At 41.2% G+C, this 22,938-nt stretch overlaps 1 protein-coding gene across 3 annotated transcripts in view; it reads right to left on the reverse strand.

Moving 5' to 3' along the window:
• Positions 1-22,938, reverse strand: part of Tesk2 (testis associated actin remodelling kinase 2) — a 118,807-nt gene that overhangs the window by 68,820 nt on the left and 27,049 nt on the right. For 2 of the 3 annotated variants that reach the window (XM_052716286.1, XM_052716285.1), the window contains exon 2: positions 15,065-15,368. In XM_052716286.1, coding sequence (XP_052572246.1) covers positions 15,065-15,286 — 222 coding nt within the window. In that variant the 5' untranslated portion in view covers positions 15,287-15,368. Of the gene's footprint in view, positions 1-15,064; positions 15,369-22,938 lie in introns of those variants that run through there. The other variant, XM_052716287.1, reaches the window with a different exon arrangement.

Genomic DNA, 22,938 nt, shown 5'->3' on the forward strand with positions numbered 1-22,938 from the left:
AAACCAGCTCATGCACCAGGGATGGATCCTGATCCTACTGCCAGGGGGCCCTTAAGCAGATCAAACTACACAACTGTCTTGTTTATGCAGAGGGCCTATTTTTTGCTTTTTGTTTTTAAATCTTTGTGTGGCCAGGTATGGTAGCATACACATTTAAACCTAGCACATGGGAGGCAGAGGTAGGTGGATCTCTATGAGTTTGAGGCCAAACTGGTCTACATAGTGAGTTCCATGCCAGCCATGACTACATAGTGAGACCCTGTCTAAAAACACACACACATACACAAAACAAAAACAAATATTTGTTTGTGTATGTCTTCATAGGTTTATGTGTGTATGTTTGTGTATGTGCATACACATGCCATAGCATGCATGTGAGGGTCAGAGGACAACCGTGGGTGTCAATCATCATGTCACCTCAGACCTTATTTCAGACAGGGTCTCTTCTTGTTGGCTACTGTTTACATCAAGCTAGCTGGCCCAATAGCGTGTAGGGATTTTCTCCTCACCTCCCCCATCTCATTACAGGAGCACCGTGATTGCACACTAACACTTGGTTTTCTGGGAAGACTCAGCTCCTCCCACTCTACTGGCAAGCACTTTACCCACCAAGCCATCTGCCCAGCCCTCTCTTGCAAATTTTTCCTTCTTCTCCCTACCTTCTCCCAAATAGAGGTACTTCCAAAGGTTCAATCCTGTTGCTTGAATTCTCTTGTCCATACTTAGTTTGGATATGAACTGTTTATCCTCAGTGGTCCCTGTGTGAGGGCTTGCTCCTAAGCTGCTGCTGTTGTTCTGAAAAAGTTCTAGAAATCTTAGGAGGTGAATCTAACTGGAGGAACTAGGTAGCTGAGGGCTGTTCCTCAGAGGCACCTTGTCCCTGGCCCCTTCCTGCCTTTTCCTGTAGATCACAGGTGAAGAAGCTACCCCCTCCACCCCCACCTACTCTCTTGAGGCTGTGTTTACCACGGTACAGCATAGACTGCAGTCCTAAAGTTTGGAAACTACAAAGGAAGTAAGCCCTTCCTCTCTTAGGTTGCTTCCGCCCGGTGTTTGGTCACAGCAATGATGGATTGAACAACCGTAATGCTCTTCCTCAACTGTTTCTCACACTCAAAACACCTTCACTTTCACTCGTAACTGATAAACACCACTGCTTTTATTGCAGAATAATAGTAGGGTTTTCTACACTTGTTCTTCCTTGATTTTGAGGGTTACCTTACTTCTCTGGCTGCTGAAGGCAGTTCAATTCTGAGGTGCTTGGTTTGATATGAGGAGACAGACAAGCTAAGACACACACTAGTGTAGCATGAATGTTAAAGAGTCTTATTAATAAAATCAAACCCGAGGCCAGTTATTGGGGTCAATGCTGGTAGATCAGAGAGACAGAACAAGCCACAGCTATCTCACCTGACCAACTTCTCAACTGGTCTTGTTTCCTCAGACTGGAAACCTCTGTGTCCTCATATCCGAATGGCTCTCAGCTGAACTGTGCTGCTCCAAAGCCTGAAAGCTTAACCAGGCAAATGCTTAACCAGCCAAATGCTTAACCAGGCAAATGCTTCTAGTTTCTGGTCCTCACGCCTTACAAACCTTTCTGCTTTCTACCACCACTCCCCGGGATTAAAGGCTGCTTTCTGGGATTAAAGGCGTGAGTCACCATGCCTGGCTGTTTCCAATGCAGACTTGAACACACAGAGATCCAGAGGGATTTCTGTCTCTGGAATGCTAGGATTAAAGGTGTGTGCTAACATTTTCTAGTCTAAGTATCTAGTGGCTTTTCTGTTCTCTGACCCCAGATAAGTTTACTAAGGTACACAATATTTTGGGGAACACAATACCACCACCCACTAGTGTTGTTCAAGGATATTCTGGGATTTGGAGATGTTTCTGACCACTCTTTACTTTGTTCCTCAAAGGGTCCTGGTATATCCATCCTGTTATGCACATCAGAAAAAAAGTTCAAAGAGTAGTATGTCTGAAATGCCTAGTAGGCAAGACTTTTTAACTAGGACTCCATTCAAGAATAGACAGATGACCAGGCGGTGGTGGCACATGCCTTTAATCCCAGCACTCAGGAGGCAGAGCCAAGCAGATCTCTGTGAGTTCGAGGCCAGCCTGGGCTACCAAGTGAGTTCCAGGAAAGGCGCAAAGCTACAAAGAGAAACCCTGTCTCGAAAAACCAAAAAAAAAAAAAAGAATAGACAGATGGGACCACATGAAATTTTAAAGCTTCTCTACAGCAAAGGGAACAGTTAACTGAGTGAAGGTACAGACTACAGAATGGGAGAAAATATTTGCTAGATATACATCTGACAGATGGTTAATATCCAGAATACACGAAGAACTAAAAAAACTAAAGAAGAAATAAAAAAGATTAAAAGAAAAAGTTTAGCCTGGTGGCACTGATGCACGCCTTTAATCCCAGCACTCGGGAGGCAGAGCTAGGAAGATCTCTGTGAGTTCAAGGACAGCCTGGTCTACAGAGCGAGATCCAGGACAGGCACCAAAACTACAGAGAAACCCTGTCTTGAAACAAAACAAAACAAAACAAAAAACAAAAGTAATCAGCTGGGCACTTGGGAGGCAGAGGCAAGAGGATCTCTGTGAATTTAAGGCCAGCCGGGTCTACAGAGCGAGTTCCAGGACAGTCAGGGCTACACAGAGAGACCCTGCGTCAAAAACCAAAAATAAATAAATAAAAATTAAAAAACACAATCAGTAGAGGGATAATGAATAGATTGTTCGCAGATGAAATGCAAACGGCCAATAAACATATCGAAAAGTATTCAATATCATTAGCCATCAGAGGAGCATAAATCAAAATTATACTCAAATTTTGTCTCACACCAATCAGAATGTCAGTCATTAGGAAAACAAGTAACAGGGACAAGGGAGATGGCTGAGTGGCTAAGAGTCCTTACTATGCAAGCATGAGGACCTCAGTTCAAATCCCCAACCCAATGTAAAATGGTGGACACAGCCACATTGCCTATGATGGCAGCGCTGGAAGAGATGGAAACAGGAGGATAATCGGGTTTGCTGGTTGCTAGCCTAGCTCCAGGTTTACAGACCCTACATTAAGGAACTATAGTACTGAGTGATACAAAAGACACACTCACAAAGTAAGGGGAGGGGCAGTAAGAATGACGCTGATAAGCCAGGTATTGTGGCACACACCTTTGATTCCAGCACTCAGGAAGCAAGGGCAGGCAGATCTCTGAGTTTGAGGCCAGCCTGATCTACAGAATGAGTTCCAGGACAGCCAGGGCTACACTAGAAACCCTGTCTTAAAAAACTTCAAAACAACAACAACAACAACAAAAAACCCTGCTATATACACTATATATACACTGCCAATGTGAATGTAAACTAGGCCACCCTGGGATAGATGAGACTTTGTCTCGGGAAAAGAAAAAAAAAAAAAAGAGTTGGGGGAGAGGGAAGTGGAGACAAGAAAAAGAAAAAAGGAAAGGAAAGGAAAAGAGGCAGCTTTACTTTCTTTCAAAGTTTGTGAGTTACAATTTAGAAGATTAAAAAATACTGATGCTGGGTATGGTGGCACTCACCTATAATGCCAATTACTTGAGAGGCTGAAACAGGAGGATCACTTTAGGCAACGAGTTTCAGGCCAGCGTAGACAATGTGGGGAAACCCTACATGAACATACACCCCCCCAAAAAAAATTATTATCAGATTTGGGTAGAACTGGGACATGGAGGCCAGACTGGCTTCAAACATATTATACAGCAAAGAATGACCGTGAATTTCTGATCCTCCTGCCTTTACCTCCCTCCCAAGTGCTAGGACTATAAGCACACACCACTATACCCACTTTATGGGGTGTTTGGGTTGGAACCTCATACATGGTAGGCAAGCATGTTACAGACCTACATCTTCAGCCCAGTACTAGCATTTTGAGACCTAGTAGCTACCAGAGAATATAAAAACTCAACCTCTGCCTTAGGGTGTTTCTCCAGTGGTAGAAGGAACCCGTAGCATGCACAAAGCCCAGCATGGTTACACACACCTGTAAGTACAACTAAGACCACCTTCCCAATCACAAAAATAAACATCATAGGACAATATTTGTTTGCTAAAATGTTTCTCTGCTTTCCTTAAACCACAATTGTTGAGAATGCTAGAGTTCGCATGACAAGCTGAAGGTGTGTTAAATAATAAATGCATAACCAGAAACATGAATAAATCAGTATTTCAATACCAACCAGATGGCAAACACTGGGTTCTTTTAGCTTGTAAGTTTACTGCTCCTTACAAGTTGGCATTTGTGTTGCTGTTGAGTAAAATACTAATAGGAGAAAATCAGAACTCTTTCTTCATCTCCAGGAGCAAGGGGCGTGTGTGTGTGTGTGTGCCTGCCCTTGTCTGTTTTCTCTATAGAACCAGACATTTCAGAATTGAACTGGTCTTAAGTACTCAGAGAATTAAAGTAACCTTCAAAATCAAGAACTCTGCAAGTTCAAGGCCAGATTGGTCTACATAACAAGTTCCAGGACAGCCAGAGCTACATAATACAGAGACTCTTGTCTCAAAAATCCAAAAACCAGGGGCTGTAGAGATGGCTTAGTGGTTAAGAGCACTGACTGCTCTTCCAGAGGACCAGGGTTCAATCCCCAGCACCCACATGGCAGCTCACAACTGTCTGTAACTCCAGTTCCAGGGGACCCTCACACAGACATACACACAAGCAAAACACCAATGCACATAAAATAAGAATAAATCAATTACTTAAAAAAAAATCCAAAAACCAAACCAAATTCAAGAATGGGGTATGGTGGTATATGCCTTTAATCACAGAACTCAAAGGTGGATCTCTGCAAATTCACAGAGTTCCATGCCAGCCAGAACTACGTATGAGACTCTGTCTCAAAAAAAAAAAGGCTTAGTAGTGACGCACGCCTTTGATCCCAGCACTCGGGAGGCAGAGGCAGGTGGATCTCTGAGTTTGAGGCTACTCTGGTCTACAAAGTGAGTTCCAGGACAGACAGCTGCTTTATAGAGAAACTCTGTTTCTTAAAAAAAAAAAAGGGGGGGGGGCAGTGTTGAAAAGGCCTTGGTCTTGCAACATAAAATGAATCAGTATGAGCTCTATAACAAAATGGAAAAATACATATATGTAAATCCTCATATTCTAAAAATAGCAAAAATAGATTAAAATTAATAAAGCAGTCAATTTCTTTCTTCTGAGGAAAAATTAAATGAAATCTTCCATTACTTAATTGGGTAAATAGGAAGTGTGTCTATGTGCACACACATGTGCATGTTATGCAGACATATGCACATGGAGGTCAGACTTTCCTCAACTGTTTCTCTACTTATTAAGATTTATTTTATTTTATGTGTGTGAATGTTTGGCTTACATGTATGTACGTGCACTGTGTGCATGTCTAGTGCCTGTGGAGGCCAGAAGATGATGTTGGATCCTCTGGAACTGGAGTTACAGATGTTTGTGAGCCATGTCTAGTGCCTGTGGAGGCCGGAAGATGATGTTGGATCCTCTGGAACTGGAGTTACAGATGTTTGTGAGCCGCCATGTGGGTGCTGGGAACCAAACCCAGGTCTTCTGCAAGAGCAGTAAGTGCTCATAACCACTGAAACATCTCTTCAGCCCTTCCATCTTATTTCTTTTCTTTTGGGGGGGGGGGTCAGGGGGAGTTGGGTAGTTTATTTGTTTGCTTTTAAGACACAGTTTCTCGCCGGGCGGTGGTGGCGCACGCCTTTAATCCCAGCACTCGGGAGGCAGAGTCAGGCGGATCTCTGTGAGTTCGAGGCCAGCCTGGGCTACCAAGTGAGTCCCAGGAAAGGCGCAAAGCTACACAGAGAAACCCTGTCTCGAAAAACCAAAAAAAAAAAAAAAAAAAAAGACACAGTTTCTCTGTGTAGCCCTGGCTGACCTGCAACTTACTTTGTAGACCAGGTTGGCCTCAAACTCATAGAAATCTGCCTGCCTCTGCCTCCCGAGTGCTTGGGATTAAAGTCTTGTGCTAGCACCACCAGGCTCTATCTTATTTCTTAAGACAGAGACTCCCACTGAACCTGAAGCTTGCCTTTGGGGGCAGATGGGCTAACCAATAAGCCCCCAGGATCCTCCTGTTTCTATCCCTAAAGGGCTGGAGAAACAGGTGTGGTCACCATGCCCAGCTTTTTCATGTGATACTGAGGATCCAAACTCAGGTCTTGATGCTTGCACACCAAGTATTTTACCCACTGAGTATCTTCCCACTCCCAGGAATTCAAATACTAGCTTCAGCATGTACATGTTATTGTGTACCTGGAAAGATAGTAAACATCTTTGAACCTCAGTTTCTTCATTATAAAATGAAAGTGTAGGGGCTGGAGGTTAAACAAGTTTGAATCCCAGCATCCATGTCAGGTAGCTTACAACTAACTGCCTGTAACTCCAGTTCCAGGGGACCTGACATACTCTTCTGGCCTCCTTAGGGTATCCACACATGTGGTTTATATTTACACACACACATAAATAAAAATAAAATAAATTTTTTTAAAAAATGGAAGTGTAACTACTTACAAGATTGTTGTAGATATTAAACAAGATAATGTATAAAAGTTAATGTAGTATCTAGCATAAAGAACTGAACAGCTTGGAGCTGGAGAGATGTCTCAGCAGTTAAAAGCACTGGCTGTTCTTCCAGAGGACCTGGGTCCAATTCCCAGCATCCACATGACAGTTTACAATTAATTGTCTGTACCTCCAGTTCCAGGGTATCTGATACTTCACACCAATGCACATAAAATAAAGTTAAATAATAATAAAAAAAGAGCTGAATAGCTCTTAGGTATATGAAAGAATTAACAAGTAGCTCTTAAATAGGCTGTTATATATAGACATTATTCTAAGTCCTTTACATATACTACCTTAGCATATCTTCAACTCCATAAGACAGGTATTATTTCTTTTGCTTTTTAATTTTTAAAATTATATTTATGTATTTACTGGAGAGGGAGTATATGTGCATGCCACATTTGCTTATTAATTTTTTAAAATTACAATTATGTATTTATTGGAGGGGCAGCACATGTACATGCCACAGTTCATGTGTGCATATTAAAGGACAATTTGCAGGAGTTGATTTTCTCCTTTTATCATGGAAATCCCAGAGATGAAACTCAGGCTATAAGGCTTAATACCAAGCACCTTTACTGGCTGAGCCATCTTCCCAGCCCCAAAATAAGTACTATTTCAATCTCCATTTTTGCAGATAAAGAAATGGAAACAGAGTCAAGTGATTTGACCCATGTTAGAACATTTATAGTGGCAGTTGAGATTCAAATACAGACAGTGAATCCCTGGATTCTCTTTCTATTATGCAAACACACACACACACACACACACACACACACACACACACACACAGCATGCATAAATTTCTTCTCTCACACAACAAATACCTAATGCATTCTCTCTAGGTAACAGCTGTGCTAGACACTGATGAAATGTGTGAGTCTGCAGTCTGAGCTACTCAGAACTTCTGCAGAGCAGACTTTAGAGCTACACAAAGGGCAGTCTAACGTATGCAGGGAACAGAACTAAGGAAGGCCTCTTGTTAAGGATATCTGCAGGATCTTAAATTCCAAAACTGAATTATTTTAGAAGAATATACCTAAGTCTACACTCTTCAAGATCTACCTGCCTCTACCTCCTGAGTGCCGGGACAGGGTTTAAGGCATGTGACAGCAGAGCTGGCCACCATCCCAACCCCCCCTTTTTTTTTCTCTTTTTCTTCTCTAGGGCAGCTGAAGGTCATTAAATGGCCTGTGTAACTTGTATCTGAAGTCAAATATTTCTTTTCATTGTCACTGATGTTCCATTTACCCTGACCTTTAAGGTTCTATAATCATGGGTACTTTATAATCAAAACTAAAAACTAACTTCCACTCAGTCATACACTATAGATATTAGATCATGGGTTGGCAAACTTTCTGTTTGGGGTCAGACAGTAATTATAACACAATAGGGCTCTGAGGCCTTGTGGTCTCTAGCAACTGCTCAGCTTAGCCACTGTAGCACAAAGCAACCATCAAAAATAAATTAACATCACCACTGTGGTCTTTGGGTATCCACCACACTCCTTTTTCACTGTCTGCCTTCTTGACCAATCATACTGTAAAACCCATGCTCTCTGCTCACACAGATGGATTACAGGAGAGCAGCAGCTACCTGAACAGATGTTTCAGGAGCAATCTTAGTCTTTATTAAGAACTGATGGGTCCTCTGTAGCCCATCTATTGCTGGCATCCCCTCAAGTGTTACCTCTTCAATACTCAGGCACAGAAAACGAGAAATTAGGGGATAGAAAAAACCTAAGAGACAGGCTAAAAATAACAGGCATGGGTTTTCACTGGCCTGTTTCCTCATGAGATGAGTTAAATTGTTTTGATAATAAAAACATGAGTTAAAACCATCTTACAGCACAGCTGCATATAGATTTAAAGTTCATTATATTCCATGTACAACCCAGCTGTGTTTTGCTTCATAAATATTTTAGGCCTTCTTTTCATAAACTTGTTAGCAGAGAACAGAAATCGTATACAATTCTTTCAAATATACATAAATAATGAAGAAATGCCTCATAAATGATTGCTTATAAAAAAAAAAGAAATAGATTTGGTGGCTCAATTCTGTGATCCCAGCACTGGGGAAGTGGAGGCAAGAGGATCCAGAGTTCAAAGTCATCCATGGCTACACAGCAAGACTTGAGGTCAGCTTGACTAAGAAAAATCAGGAGCTAGAGCCTAAGTATGAAGTCCTTGGTTCACTGGAGACATACCCTCACAGGATTCCATTCCCCCAGTGGTTGCCTCTTCAAGAGTAAAGAAACAAATACAAGAAACCAGGACATAGAAAACTAAGAAGTATGGTAAAAATAAATGATGAGAGTTTTCATGATTTGATCTCCTATGGGTCCTTACTCTGTGCTTCTTGATTAAAATAGTGCTTTTTCTTTTTCTTTTCTTTCTTTTTTTTTTTCTTTTTGGTTTTTTGAGACAGGGCTTCTCTGTGAAACAGTTCTGGCTGTCCTAGAACTCACTCTGTAGACTGGGCTGGCTTCAAACTCACAGAGATCCGAGTTCAAGGCCAGCCTGGTCTACAAAGCTGTGGTGGTATTATGTTCCCCAAAATATTGTACACCCTAATAAACTTTTCTGGGGTCAGAGACAGAACAGCCACTAGATACAAAGGCTAGAAAATGGTGGCACTCACACCTTTAATCCTAGCACTCCAGAGGTAGAAATCTCTGTGAGTTCAAGGCCACATTGGAAACGGCCAGGCATGGTGACACACGCCTTTAATCCCAGGGAGTGGTGGTAGAAAGCAGAAAGGTATATAAGGCGTGAGGACCAGAAACTAGAAGCTTTTAGCTGGTTAAGCTTCAGGCTTTCGAGCAGCAGTTCAGCTGAGAGCCATTGGGATGAGGACACAGAAGCTTCCAGTCTGAGGAATCAAGACCAGCTGAGAAGTTGGCCAGGTGAGGTTAGCTGTGGTTTGTTCTGTCTCTCTGATCTTCCAGCATTTACCCCAATACCTGCCCCAGGTTTGTTTTTATTAACAAGACTGTTTAAGATTCATGCTACACAAAGCGAGTTCCAGGACAGGCTCCAAAGCTACAGAGAAACCCTGTCTCAAAAACAAAACAAAAAAAAACACAAACAAAAAACAAACAAACAAACTCACAGAGATCCACCTGCCTCTGCCTCCCAAGTGCTGGGATTAAAGGCATGTGCCACCACCGCCCAGCTAACAGATTTTTTGTTTTCGAGGAAGGTATTTTTTTATTTATTTATTTATTTATTTATTATGTATAGTGTTCTGAAGGTATTTTATTTATTTATTTGTTTGTTTGTTTGTTATGTATAGTGTTCTGCCTGCATGTATGCCTGCATACCAGAAGAGGGCACCAGATCTCATTATAGATGGTTGTGAGCCACCATGTGGTTGCTGGGAATTGAACTCAGGACCTCTGAAAGAGCAGCTAGTGCTCTTAACCTCTGAGCCATCTCTCCAGCCCGGTATTTTAATTTTTTATTGCATTTATTTATTTATCTATTGTGTGTGTGTGTGTACACACATGCACATGTGCCGACTTCCCATGGCATGTGTATGGACATTAAAGGACAACTTGTGGGAATCAGTTCTCTCCTTCTGTCATGTGGGGCCCAGGGATCAAAGACTGTTAGGCTTGCTAGCAAGGCCTTTACTACTGAGCTAACTCAATAGCCCAGGAGATTTCTTTCTTGTTAAGATTTTGGGCTGGGTGGTGGTGGCAATGACTTTAATCTCAGCAAGTGGATCTCTGTGAGTTTAAGGCCAGCCTGGTCTACAAAGTGAGTTCCAAGATAGCCAAGGCTACAAAAAGAAACCCTGTCTCAAAAAATCAAAAGGGGGAAAAAAAAAAAGATTTTGAAGATAGGGACCAAAGAATTGGCTCAGCAGTTTAGAGTACATGTTACTCTTCCAGTGGGCCAGAGTTTGGTTAGTAGCACCCACATGGTGGTTCACAACCAGAGGTAACTCCAGTTTCTAGGGACCTGATGTCCTCTCTGACCTCCACAGACACCAGGTATACACATGGGGCGCATACATATAATGTAGGCAAAACATACACATAAAATAAAATAAATCTAAAAAGAAAAGGATCTTTAACAGAATGAAGGGTATCTATCTCAGCCTCTGAATCATATCATGTTTAACTGGAAAACATTACAAGTATTCCTATTAAAGTCAGGAATAAGACAAAGATGCCAAAAGTCATTTGTTTTGGTTTGGTTTTGGTTTTTTCTCGACAGGGTTTCTCTGTGTAGCTTTGTACCTTTCCTGGAACTCACTCTGTAGCCCAAGCTGGCCTCGAACTCACAGAGATCCGCCTGCCTCTGCCTCCCGAGTGCTGGGATTAAAGGCATGTGCCACCACCGCCCAGCCAAAAGTCATTATTTTAAAAATGTTCAGGAAGTCTAAATCAATACACTTTGCTAAGAAAAACATTATTAAAGTATGGAAGTAGAAAATAAATGTATCATTATTCACATATGATCAGCAAGCTGAAAAACCAAAGCAAGTCAACTTTAAAATCTATTATATGGGGTTGGAGAGATGGTTCAGAGGTTAAGAGTACTGGCTGCTCTTCCAGAGGTCCTGAGTTCAATTCCCAGCAACCACAGAGCGACTCACAATCTGATGCCCTCTTTTGTTCTGCAGGCATACATGCAAATAAAGACCCTGTATACATTTAAAAAAAAATCTAGTCAGACAGTGGTGGTGTATGTCTTTAATCCCAGCACTTGGGAAGCAGAAGCAGGTAGATCTTTGTGAGTTCGAGGCCAGCCTGGGCTACAGATCAAGTTCTTGGACAGCTAAGGCTACACAAAGAAACCCTGTCTTGAAAAACTAAACAACAAAAAATCTATTACAAAACTTAGATTCAGTAAACTAGCTACATGAAAAAAATTCAACATTTAAAACAAAATCAGGCCGGGACTGGAAGAGTACGTGCTAAGAGCATGTGCTTTTGTAGAGGACTAGAATCTGATTCACAGCACTCACATTAGGAAGCTCACAGGGGATTTAACACCATCTTCTGGCTTTCAAGGCACAAATCCACACATGGACAACATGCATACACATAATAAACAAACAAACATATATATATATATAGAATGTCAGGGCATAGTACAACATGCTTCTTACCACAGTACTCAGAAGGCAGGTCTCTATAGATTCAAGGTCAGCCTGGTCTATGCAGTGAGACTCTGTTCCCAACCACCCCACACAGAGAGAGAAAAAAAAACCAAAACACGCAAGCCAGGCTTGGTGGCACATGCCTATAATTCAGTACTTGGAAGGAAGAAGCAGTAAGATCAGAAGTTCAATGTCATCCTCAGGTACGTGGGGAGTTTGAGGATAGCCTAGGCTATATAAGACTCTATCAGACAAAATAAAAGAAGTAAAAATAAAAATTATATTTTAAAAGCTATTAACTGTGCATAAATTAGTCTACAAATGCAATCTCAATATGGCAAGAGCCAGTTTTTAGAAATTAGTTCTAAAATTCACATAAAAAATAAGGGAGCTGGGGAAATAGCTCAATGGTAGAGCATTTGTTTAGCACGTACAAGGACCTGTGATAAAGGCCCAATACTCCTCCAAAAATAAAAGTTAAAAAAAAAAAAAGAAAGGAAGGAAAGAAGGAAGGAAAGAAATACCAAGAAAATTCTAAAAAAGGACAAAAGAGAGCTAAATTAACCAAATGTCAAAGCCGCATGATTAAATTATTATAACAATGTGTACTGGTATATGAATAGATAGACTAATGACTCAAAACGAAGTCTAGAAGGAGACCAAATCATACTGTATAGGAAAATTTAACACAGAAAGATGGTGATCTTTAAATTTTTTTTTTTTTTTTTTTGGTTTTTTCGAGACAGGGTTTCTCTGTGTAGCTTTGTGCTTTTCCTGGAACTCGCTTTGGAGACCAGGCTGGCCTTGAACTCACAGAGATCCGCCTGCCTCTGCCTCCCGAGTGCTGGGATTAAAGGTGTGCGCCACCACCGCCCAGAGATCTTTTAATTTTAATCAATGGGGAAATTATCAAATATATAATAAATTTTGGACCAAGCTTGGTGATACAGACCTCTAATCCCAGCTACTTGGAGACTGAGATTAAGAGGATTCAAAGTTCAAGGTCTCCTTAGGCTACAAAGTGAGTTCAGTGGCAAGGCACTTGCCTAGCATGAGAGGTCCTAGTCCAATTTCCAATATTGTAACAAATACATACACAAGTGTTAGTGGTACAACCGAGTAGCCATCTAGAAAAGTGGATGTAATACTATTTAATGTAAAATAATAAAGACTACAAGATTTAAAAAGAAAAGAGGGCACAATGGAGGGGGCTCAGTTAGCAAAGTGCTTGCCACACGCGTGAAGACCTGAGCTTGATGCCCACGGGAAAAGGCCTCTACTTCCAACACCAAGGAGGCAGAGGCAGGGAGATCTCTGTGAGTTCAAGGACAGCCTGGTCTACATAGCCAGTTTCAGGATAGCCAGGGCTATATAGAGAGGCCTTGACTCAAGAAACCAAAATATAAAGAGATGGGTGTGGTGGTGCACGTCATTAGTCCAAGCTCTCAGGGAGACAAAGGCAGGCAAATCGCTAATCCAGTCAGCCTAATCTACAGAGCAAATTCCAGGACAGCCGAGGTTACACTAAGAAACCTCTCAGAGATAGATAGATAGATAGATAGATAGATAGATAGATAGATAGATAGATAGATAGGCAGGCAGATAGATAGGCAGATAGATAGGCAGATAGACAGATACAGTAACAAATAAATAAAATATAAAGTGGAGCCCATGCTGGTCCTGGGTTCTGTAAGAAAGCAGGTTGAGCAAGATAGGGGGAAGCAAGCCAGTAAGCAACACCCCTTCTGCATCAGCTCCTGCCTCCAGGATCCTGCCATTTGAGTTCCTGTCCTGACTTCCTTTAGAGACAGCATTATGGAAGTGTAAGCCAAATAAACCCTTTCTTTCCTTCCTTGAAAAAAAAAAAGTGGAGCCCAGCACAGTGGTACATGCATTTAATACCACAAAAAATAAATAAATAAATAAAATAAAATAAAATAAAAAACAACTGGGAGGTAAAGGCAGAGCAAGTCTCTATGAGTTCCAGACTACCCAAAACTACTCAGCGAGACCCTGTCTTAAAAACAAACAAAAAATAAAATGGAGAGTTATTGAGGACTATATTCAACCTCTGGTCTAAAATGGAGAGCTATTGAGGACTATATTCAACCTCTGGTCTATGTATTACCCACATACGGGGAGGGAAGGCAGGGAGAGGAAGAGGAAGAAGGAGGAAGAGGAGGAGGAGGAGGAGGAGAAGGAAGAAGAAAGGTTTATTTGGGCTCATGGTTGGTTCAGGCTCAAGCGGCTTTCTTTCTAGCAGAGTCCTAAAAGCAAGGTATCACAGGACCAGAGGTACACTCTCTGGTCTTTCTCTTATAGGACTAACAGTAGGGGACCCTACATCGATGACATATCTAACCTTGATCACCTCCAAAGCCACACCTCTAAACACCACAGATGAAGTAACACTTTACATTGGATTTGATTAAACTGTATCATGCATTTTGGAAGGTACAACATGTTTAAACCAAAGTGCATATGAATGTAATTAAAAAAAAAAAAAAAAGTTTGCGGCTGGAGAGATGGCTCACCAGTTAAGGGCACTTGCTGTTCTTCCAGAGGACTCAGATTTGATTCCCTGCACCCACATGGTAGCTCACAATTGTCTGTAATTCCAGTCCCAGGGGATCTAATATCCTCTTCTGGCTTCCCTGAACACCAGGCATGCACTTGGTGCACAGACACATGCATGCAAAATAGCCATACACATAAAATTAAATTATATTAAAATTAGATGCTCAATGAAAGACAAAAATAGTGTATATTAAAATAGGAGATGATCAGATACAGTAGTGCACTCCAGTAACCATAGCACTTAGGAAATAGATTTGAATCAATGTAAGTTCAAAGCTAGCCCTGTCTATACAGTAAGTTTGAGGCTAGTCAGAACACTCATGCTTGCACACTTATATACACATACACCCCATTGGGAGGGGGGAGTATAGGTAGTTCAATAGCAGAATATTTGCTTAGCATGTACAAGGCCCTGGATTCCATTGCCAATATTTTAACAATAAAAAAACAAAACAAGTAGAAGTTATATGAATGAGGTCTCTCAAAATAGTTTAAATCGTATCTGGTAGTTCACAGTTTACGTAATCCCAGCACTCAGAAGGTTGAGGTAGGAGAAACAGTGAAAGTGTAGTGGTACACACCTGTAATCTCAACACTCAGAAGTGGGGGCAGGCGGATCTCTGTGAGTTCAAGGCCAGCCTGGGTTATATGGCGAGACCCATCTTAAAAGAGCGGTAACAACCAAACAAAACACCATAAACAACTATTAACTCTGCAGTGATTCTGACTGTCAGGAAACCCTATGAAATAAGCTGAGACATCATCACTCACCTTGAACACTTCAGAGAAGAACCCAGATCCTATTTTTTCACGGGTGAAGTCATCCAAACTTGTCAGTCTGGAAAAGGCACTAATAATTGCACGATATGAAGATGATGAAACTCTTCCCACTTGGATAGTGTTCCCATCCCCTCCACCACCTCCTTCAAATTCTTCCAGACGCTCCACACGTGGGGGAAATCCTGCAATTGAGTTCCGCTTGCTCCGATCCATAATTTCAATAATTACCTCTTCTTTTAAGAAGGAACTCCACTCATAGTTTTTTGTTCAGTTTTACTTCTTTTCCAGTGTGACACTACAGAAAAATAGAAAACACATTTTACTAAAATCATTAATGACTACATGAAAACTAACAAACTCTCAATGCAAAAATATTTATTTCCTTTTGCATTCTACTTCTGATTTCCAGATCTAAATACTTCTGTCTTCTCTTTCAAAACAACACTGACATACACAAAGGCAAGCTGTATATAAAGATCGTAGATTAACATGCTTTAAAAAAAAATTTTTTTAAGCCAGGCTTTGGTGGCACACACCTCTAATTCCAGCACTCAGAGGCAGGTGGATCTCTAAATTTGAGGCCAACCTGGTCTACAGAGCAAGTTCCATGACAGCCAGGGCCACACACAGAAACTCTGTCTCGAAAAACAAAACAAACAAACATTTTTTTAAGATTTATCTATTCCATGTGTATGCGTGTTTTGCCTGCATGTATGTGTGTGTATGATGTGCTTGCCTGGTACCCACAGTGGTCAGAAGAGGGCTTCAGATTGCCCGGAACTAGAATTACAGTGGCTGTTGTCCTGGTTAAGTTGTTGTTTTGTTATTTGGGTTTTTTCTTTTGTTTTTTTGTTTTGTGGGGGTTTTGTTGTTGTTTTGTTTTTGTTTTCTGATACAGGGTTTCTCTGTGTAACAGTTCTGGCTGTCCTGGAACTCACATATATCTGCCTGCCTCTGCCTCCTGAGTGTTGGGACTAAAGGTGTGTACCACCACCAGCTTGTCCTGGCTAGTTTTATATCAACTTGATACATGCTGGAGTCACTTGGAAAAAGGGACTCTCAACTGAGAAAATGCCTCCATAAAATGTACCTGTTGGCAAGTCTGCAAGGTATTTTTTTAATTACTGACTATGTGGGAGGACCCAGCCCATTGTGGATGATGCCATCCCTGGGCAAGTAGTCCTGAGTTCTATAAAGAAGTAGACTGAAAACTATGGAGAGCAAGCCAGGAAGCAGTACCCCTCAATGGCCTCTGTATCAGCTCCTGCCTCCAGGTTCCTGCCCTGTTTGAGTTCCTGTCCTGACTTCCCTCAGTTATAGACTGTGACGTAGAACTGTAAACTGAAACAAACCCTTTCCTGCTCAAGTTGCTTTTGGTCAGTGTTTTATCACAGCAATAGAAACCTAAGACAGCTATGAACCACCATTTGAGTACTGGGAACCAAACCCAGGTCATGTGCAAGAATAGCACATGCTCTTAACCACTGAGCCATCTCTCCAGCCCTAGAGACTACATTTTAATAGCAAAACAGCAATCCATCGTTCATTAGCCACCCATCCCTTTTACAGAAAAAAAAACAAAACAAAACTGGAAAAGCATGATCTGGGGCTTTAGCTCAGTAGCAGGGACAACACTTAGTCTGAGAGCTTTATCTACTGCATGCCATTTGATTCTCAATTCATTCATGATAAGGATTATGTTCATTTCACAGAGAGCAGGTAACCATACTGTCACTAAGTGACAGAGAAAACTAAAATGCAAGATTGGTTCAAAAGCCTGTGATCCTGCCAATGTCCCTTATGGCCACACATAATGTTATTAATTTGAAAAATTATTAGATTCAAAGATATAAAACAAAGATAATGTTGGGCATGAAGATTTCTTTCATTTCAAGGCCAGCAAGGGCTACACAGTAAAACTCCGTCTCTAACACACACACACACACACACACACTATAAATGTGTGCAGCTCAGTGGTAGAGTGCTTTCCTAGCTTATATGAAGCCCTGGGTTCAAACCTCAGCATCATCAAAGAAACAGTAAAAAGTGCTTTATAAACTGACCTAAAAATTCACTGCCAATTAAACAATGTCCAGTAAAAATGACTATTCAAGATTCCAGAGGGGCTAGAGAAATGGTTCCATGGTTAAAAGTACTTGTTATTTTATTTTATTTATTCTATTTATTTATTTATTTATTTTTGGTTTTTTTCGAGACAGGGTTTCTTTGTGTAGTTTTGGTGCCTGTCCTGGAATTCCCTCTGTACACCAGGCTGGTCTTGAAATCAGAGATCCGCCTGTCTCTGCCTCCCGAGTGCTGGGATTAAAGGTATGCGCCACCACTGATCAGCTACACTTGTTATTCTTGCAGAGGACACAAGTTCAGTTCCCAGAACACACATAATGGTTCACAACTATCTATAACTCTAATTCCAGGGGATCTGACGTCCTCTTCTGGCCTCCAAGGGTACTACATGAGCATGGTCACATACATGCAGGCGATTAATACTTTTTTTTTAATCTTAAAAATAAAGACTGCAGGTAATGTGGCCCAGTACTCAGGAAGCAGAGGCAGGCAGACCTCTGTGAGCTCAAGGCCAGCCTGGTCTACAGAGTGAGTTTTAGGACAGCCAAGGCTACCCAAAAGAACTCTGTCGGGGGAAGAGGGAAATATGACACAAGATCACTTTTTCTAAGAACTTATTGTAAGGGTTCTCCACAAAATAAAAACTTTTTTTTTTTTTAATGTATGGAGTTGGGTAAGGGTTTTGTCTTTTTTTCTTTTTTTTTTTTTTTGCTTTCCACTTGCAACATGCAACACTTGTGAGATGCTTTCACAAGCATGATGAACCCACTCTCCTCCACCTCCACCCATGGAGAATTCTAGCAGTGCTCACAGAACCACCCTACACCACAACACTGCCTCTTACCACAATCAAAAGTCAGAACTTTACCCAATATGCTAATCATGGTTGCTTTCCCAGGGATATAGATTTGGATTAAGACATTCCATCCTCCATATCAGTCTTTTCTATAATAAAATTTGTGTAAACTCAGGAACTGTTGACCGAAGCCATTTTTTACACTCACATTGGAAGGCAGGAGGAAAAAAAGGCACAAAACAGAAGCAACTTGGTGGGGAGGGGGAGGAGAGAAACTGACTTGATTTCTCCACTGTGCTGTACTCTCGAATTCCTGAGGCCTAACTGTATTCTGGAGGTTTTATAAAATACCCTGTTTTCTTCAACATAAAATTATTGTCCTGGCAGTGGTGGTGCATGCCTTTAATCCCAGCACTTGGGAGGCAGAGGCAAGGAGGATCTCTGAGTTTGAGGCCAGCCTGGACTATAGAGCAAATTCCAGGACAGCCAGGGCTACACAGAGAAACCCTGTCTCGGCAAAAAAAAATTTTTTTTTTTTTTTTGGCTTATGTTAGTTCTACCAGAGTCTCCAGAGAAAAAAATAATCCAAATTCCCAAAGAATAAAAATATCTAAGTGCCTTTATTGAATATCTCCTAAGAAGTGGTATCAGGGGGCTGGAGAGATGGGCTCAGCAGTTAAGAGCACTACCTGCTCTTCCAGAGGACCCAGGTTCGATTCTCAGCACCCACACGGCAGTTTACAAATGTCTGTAACTCCTGTTTCACAGGATTGGACTCCCTCACACAGACATACATGTAGGGAAAACACCAATGTACATAAAATAAAAATATTTTAAAAGTGGCATCAAAACCCTGTCTTGAAAAAAAATAATCACCATACCAAAAATTTAAGGTTGCAAGAACAAAATTTTACAACCAGAAGGGCTCACCAAGTACAATTATCTATTTTAAATCTGGAGAAACATACAGACAAGGAAGTGAAAATACAAGAAGTAAACAAATGAGCCCAGCAGTGGTGGCCCACTCAGGAGGCAGAGGCAGGCAGATGAATCTCTGTGAGTTTGAGTCCAGCCTGGTCTACAGAGCGAGTTTCAGGACAGAGCTACATAGTAAGGCCCTGTCTCAAAAAAAAAAAGTAAATAAATGGTTTTGGTTTTGTTTTCTTATTTTGTGTTCTTCAGTGTTTATTTTTGGTTTTGTATAAGCTATTTTGTTTTACACATTTTTTTTTTTTACTGGGGGTGGGAGCAGACACTTCTGCGCCACAGTATGCATGTGGAGGTCAGAAGACAATCTGTGGACTCAGTCTTCTCATTCTTCTATGTAGGTCCCAGAAATCAAACTCAGGTTGCTGGGCTTGACCACAAGCGCCTTTACGGCTGAGCCTCCTCACCAGCCCAGTATAAGCTATTTATTAACAAAAGGTGACATGGGACCCAGGAACTGAGGGAGTGTATTTCCAAGGCTGTTTCTGTCACTTGAATAAAAATCAACTAGGGGGCCAGAGAGGAGAACAAAGCCTTTTATCTCGGGGTTAGAGACAGGTAGTCACAATTGCAAGGTCAGCCTGGTCTACATAGTGAATTAAGGCCATCCAGGAATACATCTGTCTCAAAAACAAACAAAACAAAAACAAAAACTAAGAATTATGTGAGGAGCCAGGCATGGAGGTATACATATGTAAACCCAGCACTTGGGATGTTAAGCAGAGGCCAGCCTAAGCTATACAGAGAGACCCTGCCTCAAAAACAAAACAAAAACAAAAAACCCCAAAATTACCAGAGGAGGTATTTAAAACCCACAGTTCTGATCTTCTACTTGTCCCAGTATATCAGAATCTCTTGGGACAAGGCCTGGAGATTTAACTAGGCTCCACAGTGATATTTATTCTAAAAGCTGGCAGTCCTCAACTGGAGGAAAAACGGAACTGTTTTGTTTCAAGATCTTTGATTTCATGTGTATGGGTGTTTTGCTTGGATGTATGTCTGTGCACTACTTTGCATGCCTGGTGTCTGTGAAGGCCAGAACAGGGCTTTGAATCCCCTGGAATGGAGTTAAAGCTGGCTGTAAGCTGGCATGTGGGTGCTGGGAATTGAACCTGGGTCCTCTGTGAGAATAAGTTCACTTAACTGTTGAATCATCAGAGAGGAAACTGAAGTGGCTTTTTTTTTTGGGGGGGGGGGTTGTTTTTTTTGAGACAGGGTTTCTCGTGTTGTTTTGGTACCTATCCAGGATGGCCTCAAACTCTGCCTCCTGAGTGCTAGGATTAAAGTCATGCACCACCACAGCCTGGCAAAATAGCTCTTTTTAAGCAGTAGGAATTTTACTATTATTTTCTTACTTAAGCTCCAAAACATGCCTCCAAAGTAGATGTTACCTCTAGTTTACAGAAAAGGAAAAGTAGGCTGAAGAAGTTGGGAAATGTGTCTAAGCATACACAGGTAGTAGAACCAGAACTCGAGCTGGGCTCCAACTTGTACCAAAGCTCAAGGCTTTCTATTTCATTATTAATTGTTCAGTGTTTATCCACTATGAGATCTGTAATGACTTAAACTAGTCACCACAGGAGAAAAGACAGAGACTTAAAGTGGCTGGTCATAAATTGGATGGAAACAGAAAGAAAAATTCTATCAAGAACTGAGGCTAAGCGGTTATAGTGGAAAACTGGAAAAACAAACCATATTAAATTGAAATTGAATGTTTAAGATATAGCTGCCTGCTAAATTAAAGTTAACTAACTTGAGCAGTTTGCCATTTAAAATTTACTTTGGCCGGGCGGTGGTGGCGCACGCCTTTAATCCCAGCACTCGGGAGGCAGAGCCAAGCGGATCTCTGTGAGTTCGAGGCCAGCCTGGTCTACAGCGCGAGATCCAGGAAAGGCGCAAAGCTACACAGAGAAACCCAGTCTCGAAAAACCAAAAAAAAAAAAATTTACTTTGAATACCACAAGGGGTTGCCAACAAACTTTTTGTTCGAGAACGTAAAGTTTATTGAGTACACTACAAGGTGATGTCAGTCTGGATAGTAACAAAGTACCACATGCAGTGTAGCCAACAGTCCTTCATTTTAATATACATAGATTTATTTACTAATTTATTTATGGGCATGTGCCACAGCACATGTATTAGTCAATTCTTTCCTTCCACCATGTGGCTCTTAAGGATGAAACTCAGATCATCAGGATTGGCAGGAAGTGTCCCTATCCACTAAGCCATTACTAAACTATTCAATACCCAGAGAGTTCCTGGGGGTGACAGATCCTAGATGATACACTCAAGCACAGAAAATAAAATTATTTTCTTGTTTTGGTTTGTTGAGACCTCAACCCTGCTCTGTGGCCAGTATGACCTCACAGATGCTGGGGTTACAATGTGTGCTGCCACATGTCACTCCAAATTACTTGTTGCAGCTCAACAGGTCTGATTTTACATTCTCGGCTATGTAGGAAGAGGTAAGGGATTTCAAATTCCAACCGCGCTGGTTGGTAGGCGTCTTGTTATAAGCATAGCACAATAAACTGACACTTTTTATGTTTTTATTTTGAAAAATAATATATCTTTGTTCATAGGAACCACCTTCCTTTTTTGAGGGGAAGGTGTCTTATTAAGAAACTCAGGCAGTGCCCGACAATGGTGGTGCACACCTTTAACCCCAGCACTTGGGAGGCAGAGGCAAGCAGCTTTCTGTGAGTTCAAGGCCAGCCTAGTCTACAAAGTGAATTCCAGGACAGACAGAGCTGTTACACAGAGAAACCCTATCTCAAAAAACCAAAAAAAAAAAAAAAAGAAAAAAAAAAAAAAAGAAAGAAAAATAAAGAAAGAAACCCAGGCTAGCCTCAAACTTCAGATTTTCCTGCCTCAGCCTCTGGAGAGCTGAAATCATATCCATATACCACTACACCCAGCTGAAAGGGAGGAGGAAAGTTTTGAGGTTTGTTTTGGTTTCAGTAACACAATGTCTTAGGGTTTCTATTGCTACAACAAAATGTCATGAGCAAAAAGCAAGTTGGGATGGAAAGGGTTTATTCAACTTACATTTCCACATTACTGTTCATCCCCAAAGGAAGTCAGGACAGGAAGGAACTCAAGCAAGGCAAGAATCTGGAGGCAGGAGCTGATGCAGAGGCCATGGAGGAGTGCTGCTTACTGGCTTGTTCCTCATGGCTTGCTCCAACTCCTTTTGTATAGAACCAGGACCACCAGTCCATAAATGGAACCACCCACAATGGGCTGAACCCTCCCCCATCAATAACTAATTAAGGAAATGCCTTACAGCCAGATCTTATGGAGGTTTTTTTCCTCAATTAGGGTTCCTCCTTTCAGATAACTGTGGCTTGCATGTCAAATTGATATAAGACTAGTCAGCACACACAATTAGCCAGGATCAGGGTCACATATACACAATCTCAGCACTAGAGAGGCTAAGAAAAATGTGGACTATGTATTATTCAAGGCTAGCCTGGGCTACATAGCAAGCATGTCTCAAACAGACAGACAAAACATAGGCCTGCCTCAGCTATAAAGCAAGTTGGGCATGGGCAATATGAGATCTGTCTCAAAAACAATAATAAAGTAAAAAAGAGCCACGTGTGTTTTACATGCATGCTGGTAATCTAAACACTTAGGAGGTAGAGGCAAGAGGTTCAAGATTTTAAGACCAGTTGCAGAGCAAGTTTGAGGCCAGTCTAGTACAACAGGAAAACATGTCTTAAAGGGTAACAAAGGAAATATACATAGTATACTCTATATTTAACATAGTAATGAGCCTTATGGTCTTCAAAGCAAATAATTCAAGTTCAAATCTTTGCTCCCTATCTTATAGTTATATGATCCTAGATATATTTAACCTTGTTACAACTCCAGTCCTCATCTATAAAATAGAAACAAAAACAGTGGCTGTATTATACTATACATAGAGCTTATATATGTGTATATATATATATATTAATTTAAGTCATACAATGGCCATATGATTATTGATTAG

Source organism: Peromyscus californicus, unplaced genomic scaffold, assembly GCF_007827085.1.
Source record: "Peromyscus californicus insignis strain IS unplaced genomic scaffold, ASM782708v3 Scaffold_5__1_contigs__length_169319896, whole genome shotgun sequence".
Taxonomy (NCBI): domain Eukaryota; kingdom Metazoa; phylum Chordata; class Mammalia; order Rodentia; family Cricetidae; genus Peromyscus; species Peromyscus californicus.